We start from the raw sequence: 19,780 nt of genomic DNA on the forward strand, positions 1-19,780 counted from the left end.
TTATACAAGAACGGTGTTAGTTTATTCTGATAAGAATCTTTTGTTAAATTTGATAAATATTTGGTGGCATTGCATATCTTGAGTGATGACATCCATGGGGGATTACAACCAATATCTGGTAAAACAAGAGATTGAATTTTATCATCAACACAATGTTCAAATTTATTACTTTCATAGAAAAGACAGTTATCAGGCGATCTTGGATCATAGATTGAGTATTTCTTCAGGCTTACCTCATACCAATGTCTGTGAGATGGATTAGACTGAATATTGATTCCTTTCTGGTTTTTAAGATTGATTGAGTAAAAGGTTTTCATTTCATTTTCAGTAACATACACAGAATATTTGTTTGTAGATTCATTTTCAGGATAAATATTAAGAATATGGGATGGGTTGTAGTTTTCTAAATTCCAGCAAAATCCCCAGAACCCAATATAAAACTTCTTTTTTAACATATTTGAGTACATATCTTTTTCATGAAAAATGCCAGAAATACCACCATCAACTCTAAATTTAATTTCAGGATTAAGGCTTGTCTCCAGTAATTGGTCAAATGTTTTGTTCATGTGGGTCCCCCATGTTACTACTGATCCATTTCTATTTTCTTGTATACCATTTAGAAATACTCCTGAGTAACCAAATTCTTTTGCTTTTGTTTCATTTATCTGGTTAAAGGGGCAAATAGTTATTAGAGGAGGTTCAATATTATCTATTGATTTAATTTCAGATATGTCAGCTAACTGGGAATTCAATAACTTATCAAAACTTGTCTTGAATTGGATTATAAACATTACAGATGAAACAATCAGAACCAAACATTTGAATAATTGTAACCTACTAAACTTCATATTATAAAATGTTTAAATAAAATTGAATAAAAGTATTACTTCTCTAATTGTTAAAATAGAACTGGCTGCATTATTATAGAAATAATTTTTGAAGTGTATAATGACAATGTATAATTTATTATCAACTACCTAAATTATGAAGAAAATATGTACAATAAAAGCCTTAATTATTATAATTTGTTTTCAATACAAAAATATGTCCTGTTAAATCGACTAATTTACCAAGTTTTACAAGTAGCAAGTTGATCCGATTTTTCCTCAACATAAAAATAATGTTCAGATTCGAGATTGAAGATTTATTTATCATGTTTAGCAGATGCAAATATTTTTGATTGCTGTTATTTCATGAATGTGAAAACTCTTACCATGCAATAAATTCAAGACATGTCACCAGAGCACTTTATTCTTTTCTTTGTCACTTATGTTGAGGCAATATGAAACAAATTATTGGATTATAGATAATTAGTGACTGTACACTCTAGAACTTGGTGCTTTTACACAAAGTGTCTCTTAAGAAATCAACTCCCCCGACCTTTTTTGGATAAAAAATTTAAATAAGTCGTAAAGGGTAGTTTTTCCACCTATACATAACCCTGCATAACCGATTGGGTTTGAAATATTGCCACGGTCGTAGCGGTCATGCGTCTTGCGTCACATTGGCAGGGTGACGCAAATTTCAGATTTCATTTTTCGCCTTTTGATTTACTATTTTCCTCTATAAGATAAAACCGATGCTTGCTAGATTATCTAATTCGCTATAATATAAAGATAAATTTTTCTCAAATCGCCAAATCTGGGGTCTGAAATTTGCGTCACCCTTACAATCTGAAAGTGGGGAAGAGAAAAAGAGATGGGGTAGAACCGGTTATCATAATGTTTTATCTTCTTGACTTTAAGTTAAACTCTATCGCATAACCTGTAGTCGCAAAAAGAAGAAGGGGGATGGGGTAGCATTGCTCAACAGGATACTTTGTGTAAACGTGTGAGTATTCCTGTAATCTTTTGGTAAACAGCTGAAAATTATCAAAGGACACATAAATTTTTCACAAAAAATTTAAGACAAAAATATTATGTGTTACAAGATTATAAAATAAGGTATAAATGTTGGTGTTGAATGTTTTTTATTGCTGTCATATCCATTTTCCCTTTCAGCAATTTATGCATTTTATATTGATTTTTCATTATGACAGCAATTTAGAATGAATAAAAATAATAAAATAAAACGGGTAATATACATGCATTCCATCGCCATTTGAGCCTTAAGACACTAATCATTTTTCTTTACTTATTTAAAAAGCTATATAAAACTAGCGACGCTCCCCCCCCCCCCCCCCATAGCCTCTAGACTTTGCTAAAAGAGGTAAACAAAAAAACAGTAGTGGTGGTGCAGCACCAATGTTTTAATTATCTGCATAAAAACACAATGGTGCACCAATGTTTCACTTACATACATCAAAATTGGGGGGATTTAAATTTTTTTTTTTTTTTTGAGGGGGGGGTTGGGGATGTAAAAGGTATTCTTTTATTTTTCCTCCGTATCCAAACACACCTGTTTCTAAATACATTGCATTGGAAAAGATTAGCAATTAATTAATAATAAAAAATTATGTAATTGTCATCACAATCATTATTTGCAAAGTATTAAGTGTGTTTTAAATTTCAATGCCTTTATTTAGGCATGTCTGATTTATACATATTAGATTAAATTTTAATTTTCAACGAAGCCATTTCAGTATCCACCTGGAAATCTCATGGTTTTCTGCAAATTTGATGTTATGCTACAAATTGAATATAAGTACTTTTTTTCCTTATCTTTGATAACTTTTTAACCAACTTAAACTAGAATTTTAAGTCTTTTTTGTTTTATTCTTTCCTATTTTAAATTCTTTATTATAGAAATAAGATTTAACTATCTATGATTAATTTTAGAAAAATACTATACAATATGAAGACTGCAATTAATGGCTCTATTTTGAATCGTCAGTAAAAAGTAATATTCATCAGAAATAAGCAGAAATGATAAGAAAAAAACAAAACAAAATTATACAGTATTTATTTAAATTTTGCAAAACTTATTTTTTTTGTGAAATAGTCTGATAGTATTTTTCTTGGTTATGTTCAGTAAGTTTTGTTTGCTTGGAGAATGATTTTTTAGCAGCATTCTATTTAGGACCATTGTCTCATTTTCTATATCCCTGGATATATTGATATAAGTACTATATGCCAATTTCTTACATAGGTGAACTATCTAAACAAATTCGTAAACTTTTATTTAAACATAATTATAAATAGTGTACAATTCATCAAAAAATACTGTAATTGAAAACTTTGAATCGTCAATATTCTTACAATAATGATTTTTAATGACTTATTGTTTACAAAAAAAGTATACTCATGATTATATGTTTTGCAGAATGAAAGTTTTGATATTTTTTCTTTGATTATCAATACAGTTTTGGTAAAAGTCAATATATTTGTTATTTAAGGAATCATTCTTTTTGCATGTAAGGAATGTTGATGGAAATTAGCCACAAATTTATATCTAAACAAAAGTTGTATTCTTGCAATTAATTTTTAAAATGATCTCGAATTGTAAACATTTTATGAAGTCTATATAATATTAAATATTTTATAATATTCAAATCAGAAAATCAGATGGGATGGATCCAAGGACGTCCAAGCTTTTTTGATAATTATAAATTGAAAAATATAATTTTGGGAGGGAGGGTCAATCTGTATTTCTTAGAGGCAAGGATGTCCAAGCTATTTTATTTGAATGGGAAAAAACAAAAAATTGAAAAGTTTGAGGGTGCCTACCATTTTTAGCACCTTTTTATATGTAGATTTTTTAATATGACACTGGTATTTAAATTGTCACACATTTAAATATCATGCTCCTAGTTTTAAATATCTTTGTAAATCATAACTGAATTAAGAAAAGCTAATAATTTTTATTGTGTCCTAACTTGATTTACAACCCATAAATTGTTATCATTCATATATAAATACTTTTAATTCGCTTTATAATATTTAGTATTAGTAATGTTCTGTCATCATTTGGAAATTGAATTGTAAATTATCAATGATTGTTTATGAATATTTTTTCTATTACTGTTTAAGATCAAAAACTATTTTCTTAGCCCATAATTGAGTTTATATATATTGTATATTTTGCTTTGCAAATTGGCAATATACAGTAATTTTTAAAACAAAAAATTAAATTATTTCAGAAGCACAGAGAGAGAGCAAAAGCTTGGAAAACAAAATAATGAAATTTAAAAAATCTAAGAAACAGGTGAACAAACTTAGTAGATTAATTATCACTAGCGGCTACGCCCCTAGAGGCCTCTAGTGGCACTTTAAATGTTTTATTTTAGTTTCAGATATCTAATTTGAGAAATAATTGTCTATATTGCGTTTAAGTCTTTACGCAAAAAAAATTGTTCTCCATTTTTGTGATTTCTCTTGAGAGGGTGGTGGTACCCGCCCCCAAAATAGTTCTAAACCTTCCCGGGACCTATGAGAAGCTACCCTGTTAGTGAGAACCCGATCGGTTCAGCGGTTAGCGAGATCCTTTGGTACAAACATGCAAACACAAAGACGAACAAATATCCTGTTACTTTATTATAAGGATTGCATTTTCACATTTGAACAATTCTTACAATAAATTAACATGACCTTTATCTGTCTGTTTATTTGTCTTTCTGTCTGTACCAAAGGATCTTGCTAACAATTGAACCGATAAACTATTTTGCGGGAATTCACACAAATATTTTTTTTCTTCCAAAAAGTTTTTTATGTGAGGGAAGGTTGGTTCTTAAATGCTTTTGGTGGGATTTTGCTAAATGATTTTTAAAGGAACCATGCAAGAAATATATCGCTTTAACTGCTGAAAAACTGCCACGAGTTGACCCAATACCAAAAATTTGAAGCCTCCAGCTTCAAAAACAAAAAAGTTATAGACATTTCAAAATCATATTTTTAGTACAATAAAAATTTTGAAAGTTTTTCATTGCTAATAATAGAATTTTCATCATTAAAATACGTCGCCCAGAAAGAAAATTATAAGCTTATTTTTGGCAGAAACTTAGGATGCCAGTAACTGATAACATTTTTACAATATAATGTGGTATCCGCCGAGGATAAATGGCAGACACCGGAGTTCAATTAGATTACGGCAGTGTGACAGACGTGGACACCTTACTATAGAGAAGCTACGCTTCTCTAGCTTTCACTAGATAATGATCAACATCTATTTTCAGTTGTCACTTTATTGAAGGGTTAAGAGATACTGGAGCTATATACAACAAACAATAATTACATGGATAGGAATAAATAATCATAACATAAAAGCATAAATAATACATATACAATGGTCAGTTTGGGCAATAATGATTCCCCCATCCCTGGAAAGGGTGGGGGAGAATTAAGAATACAGTTAACCATAATAAACATGACAGATTCAATCATTAATTCTAAGCGTAGGGAGGGGGTCACTAGACCCCTTCCCCAGGACTCGGGGGAGGGTCATTGACCCTCCACCGAACCCCAGATCAGGGGTGCCATCGCCATGGCTCACGGTTGCCGAATACCACAACTCTCCCCTCGGAAGGCTGGGAGGTGGTTTCCCTACCAGACTTCTGACAGTGGTTGAGGCCTTCGGCCCGCTCCTTAGGGCTAAAATATATACAAACGATAATGATTCAATGGAATCCTAGTGGTGAGTATCTTCTTAGGGTTGATGGGCTCCCAATGTGGGATAGAAGGCAGAGGCTGACTTGGGTTGGATACGTTGGTCAGCGCCGGCAGGTATCAGGTTTGCTGGTGGCACAGTTGTTGCTGGAACGGTCAGCAGTGGGGCCTGCTGGTTGTTGTTGGCAGCGGCTGGGGCACTGGCTGCCAGGTTGATTGTCTAAGCAGCGGCCTGTCCTCCTGAGGGGCCGCGGGGTCTGCCAGAGGGCGGTCCTGGCCTACCTGGGCGGTCATGCCCGCTGTCAGTTGATTTCATAGACACCATTTCCTCGGCTGCTTCCCTACCGATGGGAATGGCATCCCAGTCCACTGAAAAGTCCCGGGACTTGGCATGGTTGAGCCTGGCTCTAGCCAGCGCTTTCCTATATAAAGCTGGATGGTACAGGAACACTTGTGATATCGCATTCAGGGCTGCCCGGACTCCTCCCTGTGCTGCTGCCAGAGAAATGATGGTTAGGTCCCCCAGCAGTTTGAGGATCAACAACAGCAAGCACAGTATGGCTGCGCCATCTCCCCACTCGTGGATGGCTTGTCTAAATCCTGCCCAGACATCCAGGGCTGCCTCTCCTTCCTCCGCCAGTCGGTCAATGTTGTAGGACACTATCCCATGGTCTCCTGTGGCCGAACAGCTGCCTTGCTGAACGCAGGAGCCATAGGATAGGCCGGTCAGCATGGCACTCTTGTATGCTGGGAACGCCAGCAGTTGTTGCCAGTCGTTCAACTCAGCCTGCGAATACAAACCACCTGAACTGAAGTCATCTAAGGGTTCTGTCAACAACTGCTTAGGCGTATCCAGCGGGGGTGGCCTCTTCTTGGGAGCAGGGGTTAACTCTATCCAGCCTTCCTCCGCGTGCACAGTCAGGGGGTAGGTGGAGGAGCAGGGAATCTTGGTGGCGTGCTCACTGTATACCCGTGTCACAGCGTCTACAAAACCTGTGGGCTCTACTGGCACTTTGTCCCAACACTCCTTGTGTTCGCGGACAACATACTTGTGCCTTTGGCAGGTCAGCTGCAGCAGGATGTCTCCCCTCAGTACCGAGAACGTGCTCCCCTGGACACGCACCGGGTGGGCCGGATCTAGTTGCTGGAGCTTCCAGCAGTTGGCCGCTACTTCTTCTGCTGCAGTGCTTTTCATGCGCGTTTCCAGGGTAAACCCAATATAACCTGCATGGATCTGTGCTTGAAGGGGAACGTCAACATCCCTGGCCGACACTCTGGGCAGCGCAGCCGCGGCTGGGTCAGCTGCCACGAACAACGCTGGATGGTTGGTGGCATGGGCTTCGAAGTCGCAGTTCACAATCGAGGTGGGGTTGGTCATGTTGATGAAAAACTGGGCCTGATGGTCAACCAGATATGCATCCCTCACCAGGCTGGGCTGGAGGCTGCGGATCAGCCTCAAGGGGCAATCTCTTCCCAGGTGGTCCCACACGTAGGTTGCTTCCCCAGTGATGCAGGACAGCTCCGAATGGGGACACTCTAGGGTCAGGTGGTCAGACTGGGACTCCACCCGTCCATCCTCCACCACATAGGTCTCCTCCTTGACCAGCAGCCGCCGCTCCTGGAGCACTAATTCGTTGCGGTATAGCTGGCCCTCAAAGTGGACGTCCTCCCCCTCGCAACCCACCCCCTCGGGGCTGTTGACGAGGGCGCCCACCATGTCGATGGTGAAGAACAGGGGGTGGTTCAGCTGGAACGTCAGTGGCTGGGTCTTGCCTGGCAACGTGTATACTCGGTTCCTGGCCAGGTCTCGGCACGCTTCTGGGTCTATCTTGGTTGGCCTCATGAGGGTGGGGACCGAGGTCACCTTGAGGTGACCCCATACCCCACACCTGAATGTCCACTGGGACACGGTGAGCTGACAGCTGAACCCAGTGGTTTCCCTCACCTTGACTTGCTGCAGGACGTGTACTTCATGGCCCAGGGGCACCTCCTGGTGTAGGGGCTCCGTGTCACACATCTTTTCTTTATTGTAAGACGTGACATGGGTGGGGTTGGCACAGTCCCACCCCACCAGGACGTAGCTGGTTGTAGGCCACACGGCTGCCAGCAGGAGGCCCCACAGGACCATCCACCAATGGGAGAGGCTTCCAGGTAACCATCTTCCTCGTACACGCGGCTGGGGATCTTCAGCTCTGGTCACGGCTGCTTCTTGGGGCTGGACACGGCTGGGCTGCTCCTGGCTAGATACAAATTTCCATTGAGCGTTATCTGTATGCGGCCGAGGCACCCCGATACCCTCCCCAATGACAGACTGGCAAGCGACTGGCACTTGCCTGGGTGTCGGCTCCCCTAGCCCTAAGTGCTCCCTTCCCTTGTCCAAGGCATGCCCAGTGGCATGGGGCTGAAGTGCATGTGGCACAGGCTCGCCCTTACTCACTGCCCTCCCCTGCCCTAGGAACTCAGGTGCATGTGGCACAGGCAAGTCCTTATTTTCCCAAATTTCAATCTCCCCAGCCTCAGGTGCAGGGGGCACAGGCAAGGCTGGGTGTTTACAATATTTTGGATACAACACATTTAACAAATTCAACTTATCCTGATGTTGAGCAGCTGGGTTCCCTTGGCTGGCAGGGGGCTCTGGATGGCATGTAGCTGGACTCTCCCTGCAGGCTGGTGGCGCTGGCTGGCATGTAGCTGGGCTCTCCCTGCAGGCTGGTGGCGCTGGCTGACTGGGGGTGACGGGTGTCACCCCTTCCTCTGGGACCGCTGGCTCGTTCCAGGATTCAGGTCTCTCGGTGGCGGCGACGGTTGTCGCCCCAGACATCAGGTTGGAGGCTGGCTCGTTCCAGGATCCAGGTATCTCGGTGGCGGCGACGGTTGTCGCCCCAGGCACCAGGTGGGAGGCGCTGGATAGCACCCCCCCATCATCCCAGGTGGCGACGCCGGGTGGCGTCCCATACATCGATGCAGAGGTGCTGGCTAGCACCTCCTGCCTCTCTCGTTCAGCGGCTGCCAGGGCCTCCCCATACACCGTCTCAGGGACGCTGGGCAGCGCCCCTCCATTCTTGCTGGGTAGGTTCAGTCGGGCAGGTTCCATCATGTTGAGGCTAAAAGGCTGGGGCCTCAGCACCTCTGGCTCGGCTATGTTGTTGGGCTGTACCAGCTCTGGCCCCAGATGGTTAAGACTGAAGCCTAGGCCAACCCGGTTGGGTTCAGCCGCACCGCCCAGTACGTTGATCCTAGCTGGGACAGTCCCAAACTGCGGCATCCCATCGGCTCGGTCCGCAGCTCTGGGGGCGGCTGCTTGCTGTGGTGGTGCTGGGGGCGCGCTCCCTTCCATATGGGCCACTCTGCTGGGCTTCCCTGGAGGGGCACCCTTGTCGGCGGTGCGCCTGCGGCTGGCTACCTGGGCCCAGTCGGCTCTACAATCGGCCGCCGTGTGACCGTCATAGTGGCAACGCTCACACTTGGCAGAACGGTCACGGCGTGGCTGGGTGCGTCTCTCCTCTAGGCTAACTTCCACAGGCGTTGGGCAGTCTCGCGCTCGGTGGCCTCTCCCCTGGCAGCGGTAGCAGCGGCCTGGAACCTTGTCATCTGGAGCGACCTTCCCCATCTGGTGGAGACCCGGAGCCAAGGAGCCAATCTCCATTGGCTCCGACTCGTCATATTGGGGCAACTGGATGCAGGCAGATCCAGTCAGCCCGTCGGTCGAGTCCACTAAGCACACACCTTCCTTCAGCTGCTTAGTAACCATGGTCACGGTGAACATGGCCTTACGAGTGTACTCAGGTACACTCGTAATTTCATGGTTCATCATGAGGCGTTTTACGTTGGCGTTACGAATTCCACGATTTAATTCGTCCACCAACAACTCAAGATCCTCATGGTTGTAGGCGTCCCTATACAAGGCACACTTAGTTGATATGTACGCTTGTATAGGTTCTGTCGAGTGTTGCTTGTAATCCCTAAACGCTTGTTTAAGCGTTTGGGATTCAAAAGCAGGGCGAAATAGCAACTCACACTCGGTCTTGACCTGTTCGTAGGTCAAGGCTTGGCCTGCCTCGCCAAACAGATGGGACGCCATTTCCGCCGCTTGCCCTACCAGTGACAGTAGTAGGGCGTTGCGGCGGTTGAGGGAATCATGAGGTGGTACGCGGTAAGCCGCCCATGACATCTCAAGTCTGCGGATATGTGCCGACCAGGATTGCTTGGGCGGCCCTCTAAACTCCGGCAGATTGCTCAGCATCAGCTTGCGGTACTCGGCTGGGGCCGGCTGAGGGTCATCCTGGAGCCATCCTGGGGCTTGGTCACCTCCTGGGGCTTGATGCTGGTCCATTGGGTCAACGGTGAAACGGCGGGCACAAAGTTATACAGTACTAAAATTGAATGGTTTGTCACTTGAGGCTTCCTAGCCTAACAGCCAACACTGTTTGTATCACTAGGTTGGGAGTTTTAGTTACAAAGATATAACTTAGCTGTACTTATCACTAGTTAGGTGTTGAGGTTGTAGGGTAGGCTGGTAGAGGTAGATAGATGTTGAGGGTCTGAACTGCTGTCAGGAACTGATTGGGTTTTCCCTTATCACACTAGAGCTAGAAGGAAAGAAACTTGCAATTCTTTATTTGCTAAAAATACCCCTGTTAAATGCTATGGAGTAGCTCCGCTCTGGTGTGAGTGTGTGTGTGTGTGTGTGTGTGTGTGTGCGTGAAATCTCCTGTCCTTGTAACGCGCGTTCGCGCCGTCCAATCCGCGCACACGGGGAAAACGCGCTCTCACCCCTCAACTCGCTCTCTCATTGGTCCGCTTCGTCCGTTGGATTTATGATATTTTCCGCACTCTGTTGCGCTACCCGTGAATGGCGCTCTGTGTATCCGATCGCTAGCTCCACACTACAGACGGACTTAGTCTAGTGTGGGTAGGAAGGGGGAAGCGCGTGAGGGGACGGGGGTAACTCCGTCCGTTCCCCCTGTGAGGGAGGGGGGTAACTGTGTGCTGGTGTAATAGGGCCTTTTCTTCTTAATCTTAGGCTTATCTATTATATCACCCTGATTGTATTTGCCTTCAATGGATAGGGGCCCCTCCCTTTCCCTTGGAATAAGGGGTGTATTGTTGTTGTGCTGTGGGCTTGAGATTGTTTTGATTATATTACATCTAGCTTCTATTTTTGTCCTTATCACAATTGCATAACAGATTTGTTTACCAACTCTGTTCTATTTTTAGCTGTTATCACAATACACAGTAATCCAAGCCTGTTCTATTCTTAGATTTATCACAACACAACAATTTGTTTGCCAAGCTTTGCTCATAAATCTATTGTTTGGCCATCACACTAGGGTGGTAATCCCTGCAAATGTGATATAATATCTGTTTTCTAGATGGGTGGCTGCGTTGTAGCTTCTCAGGATACTCGGGGTTGACGTAGTTTTTCTCTGTTCTGGTGCACTACACTCGTATGTTAGCTCGCAGCTTGCAGCTATGTGGCATGTTTCAGCCTATCGGCGGCAGGGAATGTCCCGTCCTGCTAGCGCCGCTGATCCAAATCCGGCTGATGGCGGCAGGGAATGTCCCGTCCTGCTAGCGCCACTGGTTCGGATCCTGCTATTTCTTGCAGTAAAGTTGGCCTATTTCCAGCCGTTTACACTTATTTGGCTTGTTTCAGCCGGTCCGCAGGCCTGTTTCAGCCCTTTTGGCGCTCAATTCTCCGTTAGATATCAGCGCTGCTCGCGGTTATTCGTCAGATTTCGCTGTCTCGCTTCCACAACTGCCGGATGCAGAGTTAAACTTTGCTGTCCAGGGTGGGTAATTCAGGTTGCTTGCGTCAGTTTTGCCAGATTCACTGCTGGGAGTACCTTAGCCTCAGATGCGCGTCTGCTCTACACTTGTGGTTCGCCGTAATCTCACACAGCTGTCACCAAAGTTGTGGTATCCGCCGAGGATAAATGGCAGACACCGGAGTTCAATTAGATTACGGCAGTGTGACAGACGTGGACACCTTACTATAGAGAAGCTACGCTTCTCTAGCTTTCACTAGATAATGATCAACATCTATTTTCAGTTGTCACTTTATTGAAGGGTTAAGAGATACTGGAGCTATATACAACAAACAATAATTACATGGATAGGAATAAATAATCATAACATAAAAGCATAAATAATACATATACAATGGTCAGTTTGGGCAATAATGATTCCCCCATCCCTGGAAAGGGTGGGGGAGAATTAAGAATACAGTTAACCATAATAAACATGACAGATTCAATCATTAATTCTAAGCGTAGGGAGGGGGTCACTAGACCCCTTCCCCAGGACTCGGGGGAGGGCCATTGACCCTCCACCGAACCCCAGATCAGGGGTGCCATCGCCATGGCTCACGGTTGCCGAATACCACAATAACACTCTTCTTTATAGTCAAAATTATTAAAAAAAATTCAGTTTAATTTGCGTTGTATTGAGGGCACTGTAGCGTGAGAATACCAGCCTTTAGGATTTCCAGCAAATCGGAGGTCTGAATCCGCGCTAAGTCCGCTGAACAACCAATCACAGCTGAGCATCTGTATTACTTACATTAGTTTAATTTTTTCCCACTATGATTTTACGCTTTAAAACACAATTTAAACCGAATTTTTTAAAAGACATTTTGACTATAAAAAGGGGTGTATTTATTGTAAAAATGTTATCAGTTACTGGCAGTCTAAGTTTCTGACAAAGATAGGCTTTTAATTTTGTTTCCAGACGACGAAATTTATTATTGAAATTTCCATCATTAGCAATGAAAATATCTAAAAAATTTTATTGTACTAAAATAATAATTTTGAAATGTCTGTAACTTTTTTGTTATTGAAGCTAGAGGCTTCAAATTTTGGGTATTAGGTCTACTTGTGGCAGGCTTTCATCAGTTAAAGCGGGGTATTTCTTACAGGGTTCCTTTAAATATGACTTTTAAAAATCATTACTTGTTTTTGTTTAAGGATATAACACTAGAAAATGATGAATTGGAAACACAGGGGGAGAGAAAAAGGAGATTAATCTCACTTTACATTGTCCACTTCTCTATGTTTGTTGTCTCTTTAGGCATAAATATCATTTCCTTACTTATGATAATTAGCTGATATAGATATGATTTAGAAAACAAAGTTTATATCAAATAGATGAATAGTAGAAGATCAAAAATAGACTTAATTAGAAGAATCAGATAGATGGAAAATATTGATATTTTTTTCTAGTATTCTTTTAAGACTTTACCATTTATTGCAAATTTTTAAAATAAGAAACTTATTTTAGAACATGTGTAGATTGTTAGATTATTAAAGAGTTTTTATCAAAAACACTGAAGGGGCGATTCGTCGTATTTTCAAAATGGCTTTTGATAGGTTAGGTTAGGTTATACTGGGTTAGTTGATTGCCCCGCATGGGCTAGAAACAGATAAAAAAACTACTGTGAAAATACAAAGAAACAAATACTTAAGGGGCGTTCCAACGAAAGGGACTATACCCGAATTTTGTTATATCAGGAGATTTAAAAAGAACAAACCATCTTAACCTTAGATTGAAAAATAGATTTGTTATTATAAAATGATATTTAATTGTGAGGTAGCAGTATTATTTTTACAGGAGTATACCCTTATCTTTTAAACGTAAGTAATTTAATTAGCAATTTAATTATATGTAAACAAATAATCAAATTATGTTTACAAAAAAATAAACAATTTAAGTTGCCAATCTGTTACATCATATTATTTATGTTTGTCTAGCAAGTATTTGTAATTGGTCAGATCAATTTTTTGGGAAGCTTATCATAAGTCATTGGCTATTTGACTAAAACTGAAAACTACTAAAATTCCTTTGACACTTTTAAATTATATCAAAATTTCCAGCATTGTTTAAACTCTTTTAAATACAAGCAATTAACTGTTTTAACAACATGGCAATTATATAAACAAGTAAAAAATTTATACATAACAAACATATTTCAAGTTTAAACTAGATAACAATGTAAATACTTTTTATTTCACTGTGGAAATATATTGATTAATTTTTTTTATTTTCATTAGAGTACTTTTTAGAGTAGACTTTTGCATTTTATAATTTATAATGAAATAATTTTAAAAATTTGCTGAGAAACATTGCATGATATGGATGGATAAAAATATATCAAACATCTTTTTAGCATAGAAAAGACAATGTCCTGAAGTAATACCAACTTTAATATAATTATTTTTTTATCATTGACTACAATTATTATTTAGCTTGAGCCAGAAGTTGGTTTGGCTGAGTATGGTATGGTTGTAGCTGCAGATGCAGCCGCTCAGATGGTCTTCTCACCTATCTTTGGTTTCATTACGGACAGGTATGTCAGTTCAAAAATTTCTTGCTCTTGCAGCATTAATAAAAAAATCATACATTTTTACCTATCCCTGATGTTTTAATAATGTTTGATCACCTTAGGTGTTTGTTTTAGATTATTCTATTGATATCTGATTAATATCTCTAGGAACGGTTCATAAAAATGTAGACCTAGACTTTTATGGCAAGTTTCAAAGCTCTTACATCACAATTATTGCAGATAACTAACCTTTTGATTTTACTACCCTTGTCTGAAGTCCTTACTGTGTAATAATGAGTTGTGCCTGTTTTGAACAAAGGCATTTTTGTACATAGCAGCAGTAGGTACATCGTGTAATACCTATAATTATAACTTAGTTTGGAACCCGATTCAAAACCATGTACTCCATGACACTACAAATTCAAATATTTGCTACTTCTACCTAGAAATTAATTGTCCTTGTTAATTTTTTAGATTGAAAACAGTGCGGCCTGTAGCACTTGGCTCCTGTGTACTTTTCTCTGGTGGAAATATTCTCTATGCTCTTGTTGGAATTTTTCCAAGGTAAATAAACTAAATTATTATCTATTGAGCACATCCTACAGATTTATAGGTAACTGACTGATGAAAACACTAAGTTCTTTGAACCTATTGCACAGTTTAGCAGTTAATTTTTAGAAGACTTTCCTGGATAGCTAATAACTGTGCTTCTTAAAATTAGCAAAATTTTTGATGGTTAACATACCCTCTCAAAAAATTTTATTAAATTTTATCTGAAATAGAGGTGATTTCCCTAAAAGTTCCTATCAATCACCAAATCTTCCCCCCTTAAAAAAAATATTTCAAAACAAGTGTGTGGGGTAGGTTAGTTATTTCTTTATACCTCCCTAAGCGTGGCAATTCTGTACTCAAATACAACCTAACATTACCTAACTTAAAGTAACAAACAAAAACAAAAAAAATATAACTACCATTTTTATTTTCAATTAATTTCAAAATTAGGAAGGGGTGGGGGGGGGGGGGGGTCTCTCCTCAACTAGGCACTTTGAGGAAAAATTGCTAAAAAGATAAATCCCTATGCAACTGTATAGAATTGGTCCTGTGACTAGATCCAGAGTTTGGATCATGTTGGCTGCCAGGTTCATCGTAGGAATCGGCACAGGTAATTCAAATTTCAATATAATTGCTAAATTTTTTTTTTTTTTTGGGGGGGGTGCCCCCCATCACTTTTAATTTTAGTTTAGAAAATTAAAAAAAAAAATTGAGGGGGGGGATTTTTCATTTTTTGGGGGGGTTGGGGGTGTCCCATCCCCCCAAAAAATAGTTTTAAACCTTCCCGGGATCTATGAGAAGCTACCCTGTTAAGGAGAACCCGATCGGTTCAGCGGTTAGCGAGATCCTTCGGTACAAACATACAAACACACAAACACACATAAGGATATGTTAGTTTGATTTTCCCAAAGCATTTAATTTTTAAAAATCTTCGTCTCCGTAAACAATATAATTATACATAGATTATATACTTCACTAAAACATTTCTAATTTCAGCAATCAACTCAACATCTCGTTACTATGTCTCTATGGCCACAAAGATTGAAGAAAGAACCTCCCACATAGCTCTGCTCTCCCTATTCCAGACTCTTGGCTTCATTGTGGGCCCAGGAATACAGGTATAAATATTTTTTTTTCTCTTACCCTACCTCCAAATGTTATATTATCTTCTGCTTCATAAATCTAATGGCTGTTTTTATGCAGATTCCACTGACCAATAAGCATCTTATTATTGTTAGGATTTAAGACCAATAACTTCAAAACTCACATGTTCTGTTCACATTTTTTGCTTTGCTACCTACAAATGTTGAAATCCTTTCTTCACTTAATTTTACTTGAACTTACTAAACATTACTTTCAGACTGGACTGGCCCCTCTTGGTCATAAATATATCCCAGCAGATGGAGGCTTGATTTTTGACATGTACACTTCTACAGGGTAAGAATTTTAATTAAGTTAGTATAATATGTCAGAAATAATTATTTTAAAATATTCCAACAGACAAATATATGGCTAACTAGGCCTTAATTTTAAAACTCAAGCAAATGCAAACTTTAACTAATTATAAGCATAATACAGAAGACTAATCTACATATGTTATTCATTCTCATTATGAACATTTTACTCAGCACCTCCAAAGGTTCTCTAAACAAAGGTTTATCAAATGAGATATAATTGGTTGAAACAAATATTTTTATTGTACATAGATGGATTGGAGGAATATCAGGATGTTTGTGCCTGATCCTGTATCTTCCAGGAATCTTCACAGAGAAGTACATTGCTGCTAAGGAGCTGGAGTATAAGAAAACCCACAAGGAGGCCAAAGAAGCTGAGGCAGCTGCTAAAGAAACAGAAGCGGCAAATGCAGCTGCAAAAGTCAAACACAGGTTAAAACAAATTAGTTTTATTTCTAATTTGTTAGATTTGAACTGAATAAAATTTGTAAAATATTTTATTTGGTATTTAGAAAAATCTCTCACATGGAAATTGGACCTTCAATTGAGGAAACCAAGAAGGAAAATCCAAGGAAACTGCTCAAATCATATTCAAGAATTTCTGTTGTTGATGGAGCTGTCAACTTTAGTCGTAAGCTTTATTCGTTTTTAAAGGAAAAAGATATTAAGGTCTTTAAGATTCATTTTTATAAAGAGGTCTATGCTTGTAGTATTGTAAAAAGCAATTAGATACACTTACATTAAGAAGACAAAGAAAAGTTCTGAATAAAAATGCTCTTGATTATAATAATTTTTAGATTTGGAAGAGTTAGAGGAAATAGAGGAAGAATCAGAAGCTTCAGATGATACCAACAACAACAAGAAAGATCAAAAAAAAGAGAGGGTAATTAAAAAATCTTGGAAATGGTCCGTAACAGTTCTATAAGATGTTTGTGCTATTTAAGAGACAAAATTTAGTTATCAAATTACTTTAAACAATAAATATTTTAGAAGATGGCTCCTATACTACCAACAATCACCTGTACTTACAACAATTTCTCATTCATGATGAACTTTGTATTGTTAGGTAACATTTTTATATTTTTTCAACTATTTTGAGAAATACTATTAATTGAGCATATGTGGATTAAGTGCAGTCAATTTTTTTTTTCCTTGGAATAATATTGCAGTAACTTTACAAAAGATAGCTAAATAATAATTCATAATAAAAAAATCATTTTATCATATTAAATTGATAGGAATTGCTCTTTCCATATTCATCTTTTCTTCCCCTAATAAGAAAGAATAATACAACTTAAAAAGGAAAGCATTTTCCTTTTTGTCTGCTATTTTGATAAACAATGGAATAAAATATAAAATAACAGGAATAAATGTATGAAGAAAAAAGGATTGAAATATATTTCAGTAAGATTACAATATTTGAGGAAATCTAATTCATACTACAAAATCAAAAATTTACTTAGTCTTTATTCCTTGTTCTTTCATAAACAATATTCAATATTCAATACTATTTTTTGCAATATTTTTTTTTTGTATTTAGTATCATTTTTTATGAAAGTTGTTGAATATGAGAAGAAATGTAGAACATGTTTTTAACTACATTTATTTTTATATTTAAACATTTTTTTCTTTATTGGTGATAATGTCTGTTGAGACATAAAATTTATTTAAATACTTCTTCCTGTTTTTTTTCTTTAAACCTAGATTTGTTGCAGTCTTTGTCATTTGTATTCTAATAAGACTAAAAGCTACTGTTTTAGTACAGCTTATTACAAAAATAATAGTTTTAAAAACCGGATGTTTTTAGACATTTCATATGGAGAAAATACACTTTTCAGATAAATGGCAATTAAAATCATTATTTATATTATAAAAGGTTACTACTGCACTTATATTCCAAAATTTTTATTGGTTTTAGAGAAAATTGGCTGCACTTTATGGGGATACCTTTATGAAGAATCATCTATTAATTAAAAGTAATTGATAATCTATTCAGAAACAATTGTAACTCCATTGGCTATGGATATGTGGGGTTGGACCCAAGAGGAAGCTATTGTCAACATTGGTAATCTACTTTTTATAATTCTAATCTTAAAAAATACAAAATAATCTCAATTCATTTGTCCCATAAATTAATTTGTTGTTGATTAAAATTATTAAAAAATTTGAATTATATTCCATAAAATCTTAAAGGATTTGTTATGATTGGTGGAGGAGTATTATCCTTATTTGTTTTTGCAACAATTGGCCCTCTGTCAAAAAGGTATATTTTCATACAAGTTGAAATTTCCCTTTAAAAAAAACCTTTATATTAATATAGATATATAGTTTAATTGCAAGTAAATAATCTGCTTCAGATTTAATGAGAGAATTCTGTTGTTGATAGCTGGTATTATTCCCATGATCTTAGGTAAAACTTCCTGAATTTTAGAATCTTTATTAAATAACTAAAATAACTGATTATTTTTATAAATAATATTCTGATTTCAAGAACATGGACTCTAGAAATAACAAATATTATTTTGATTTTTGTTATTAGGAAGAGTAGTAATGTTTCCCTTCCCTGGAGCTGGCTATCCTCCAGTTGCTTCTGTAAGTAATCTTGTATTTAAACTTTTCAATTCCCATAAAAGGAAAGGAAATACCCTTTTTTAATGAGAATTTTATGAAACATGACTATGAAAATCTACATGATAAATTTTGCAGGGTTTGATACCTGGAGGAGGAGGTAGTAACAATGTAACTACAACTACTGCTTTTGATACAACGGCATTTGAAGACTATGATTATGACTTGGGTAAAAAAGAATTTATTGACCTTAAAATAAAATAAATATCTAATGATCAAATCCAGAAATACAATTTTATGTACATATTGTATACTGACTGCAATACCAGTGATATATAAAAGTTAACAATTTTAGTTGTGGAATCAGTGAATGAGAGAGCAGCTGCCATTGCCCTAACTACTGGATGTGGCTATGATTGGTGTAGTGAAATACCAAAGGTAATTATTCTACAAATACTTACAAATCAATTAAACAAGAAATAAAATTTAAGATTATTAAAATTATTTTAGCTCATCATTAAATGTTTTCTCAAATTTTTAAAGATTACAGTGGCACAGTTCATGATTGGATATGTTTTTGCTACTCTTGGTTATCCATTCTGTGTTGCTCTCAATGCTTCTATTTACTCGAAGGTTCTAGGTGATATACCTCAGGTGAAATTTTTGCATTAGATTCTTTATTTAGAGATTTATCGATTAAATAGCTATAAATAAAGCCTTTGATATATTTTTAGGGATTTTGGCTTGGGCTTTTAACTACATCTGGAAGTTTATGTAAGTATTTTTTTATAGTTTCTAAAGCAAGTAAAACAAATATTACCCTACTGAGGGGTCAACTGTAATCATTTTTCAGCCCGAGTGGTTGGACCTCTTGTAGTGACTGGAATCTATGAAAATTATGGTACCTACCTCACTTTTGGTCTTGTCACAGGAATAATTCAATAAATTTACATCAATGAGATTTCAAGGCTAAATTGATTTTAAATATTTTAAACGTTACTATTCATAGAACTCGTGGCTTAACCCATGTTAGTCATATTGGCTTCGCCATAAGATTGGATGGGGTAACCCAATCACTCAAACTACACAATGGAATGCATAGTTTAAAAGTATATTTTTACACAAATGATCCATCATTTTCTAAACACAATGTAACATTGATTTACCTGGATCCCAGGAACCCTGGTACTGTCTGGAATTATAACCTTGATCAGCTACAAAAAGCTTGTTCCACCAGTCACAAATCATTAATCAATTTATGTTTTTAGATTTATTTTATTTTTATAGGATTTCAATATTTAATAAATATACAATAATAATACATTGATGTTTTCATTCCAAAATTC

General features: G+C 38.1%; 1 protein-coding gene across 1 annotated transcript; it reads left to right on the top strand.

The window, feature by feature from the left end:
- Positions 1-4,076: 4,076 nt before the first annotated feature.
- On the top strand, positions 4,077-19,755 carry LOC145326475 (major facilitator superfamily domain-containing protein 8-like). The gene is made up of 22 exons (XM_080169839.1): positions 4,077-4,143; positions 12,506-12,608; positions 13,128-13,171; positions 13,784-13,884; positions 14,335-14,424; positions 14,952-15,022; positions 15,409-15,530; positions 15,773-15,849; positions 16,119-16,298; positions 16,379-16,497; positions 16,664-16,749; positions 16,857-16,932; positions 17,863-17,931; positions 18,060-18,129; positions 18,224-18,276; positions 18,406-18,458; positions 18,573-18,663; positions 18,790-18,872; positions 18,978-19,088; positions 19,169-19,208; positions 19,288-19,362; positions 19,609-19,755. Exons 1-22 carry the CDS (start codon positions 4,117-4,119, stop codon positions 19,683-19,685), a joined length of 1,818 nt encoding a protein of 605 aa, XP_080025965.1. The 5' UTR covers positions 4,077-4,116; the 3' UTR covers positions 19,686-19,755.
- The last annotated feature ends 25 nt before the right edge of the window (positions 19,756-19,780 follow it).

This window comes from Acartia tonsa, chromosome 8, assembly GCF_053477335.1.
Source record: "Acartia tonsa isolate MP-2025a chromosome 8, ASM5347733v1, whole genome shotgun sequence".
NCBI classification, from domain to species: domain Eukaryota; kingdom Metazoa; phylum Arthropoda; class Copepoda; order Calanoida; family Acartiidae; genus Acartia; species Acartia tonsa.

Bases quoted from the DNA above. Each gene is read 5' to 3' on its own strand.
- LOC145326475 (XM_080169839.1), top strand. From the start codon at position 4,117: ATGAAATTTAAAAAATCTAAGAAACAG. The intron at 18,664-18,789 runs GTAAAAAAGAAT...TAACAATTTTAG, and splicing joins AGACTATGATTATGACTTGG to TTGTGGAATCAGTGAATGAG. The intron at 19,363-19,608 runs CAGGAATAATTC...TTACCTGGATCC, and splicing joins CCTCACTTTTGGTCTTGTCA to CAGGAACCCTGGTACTGTCT.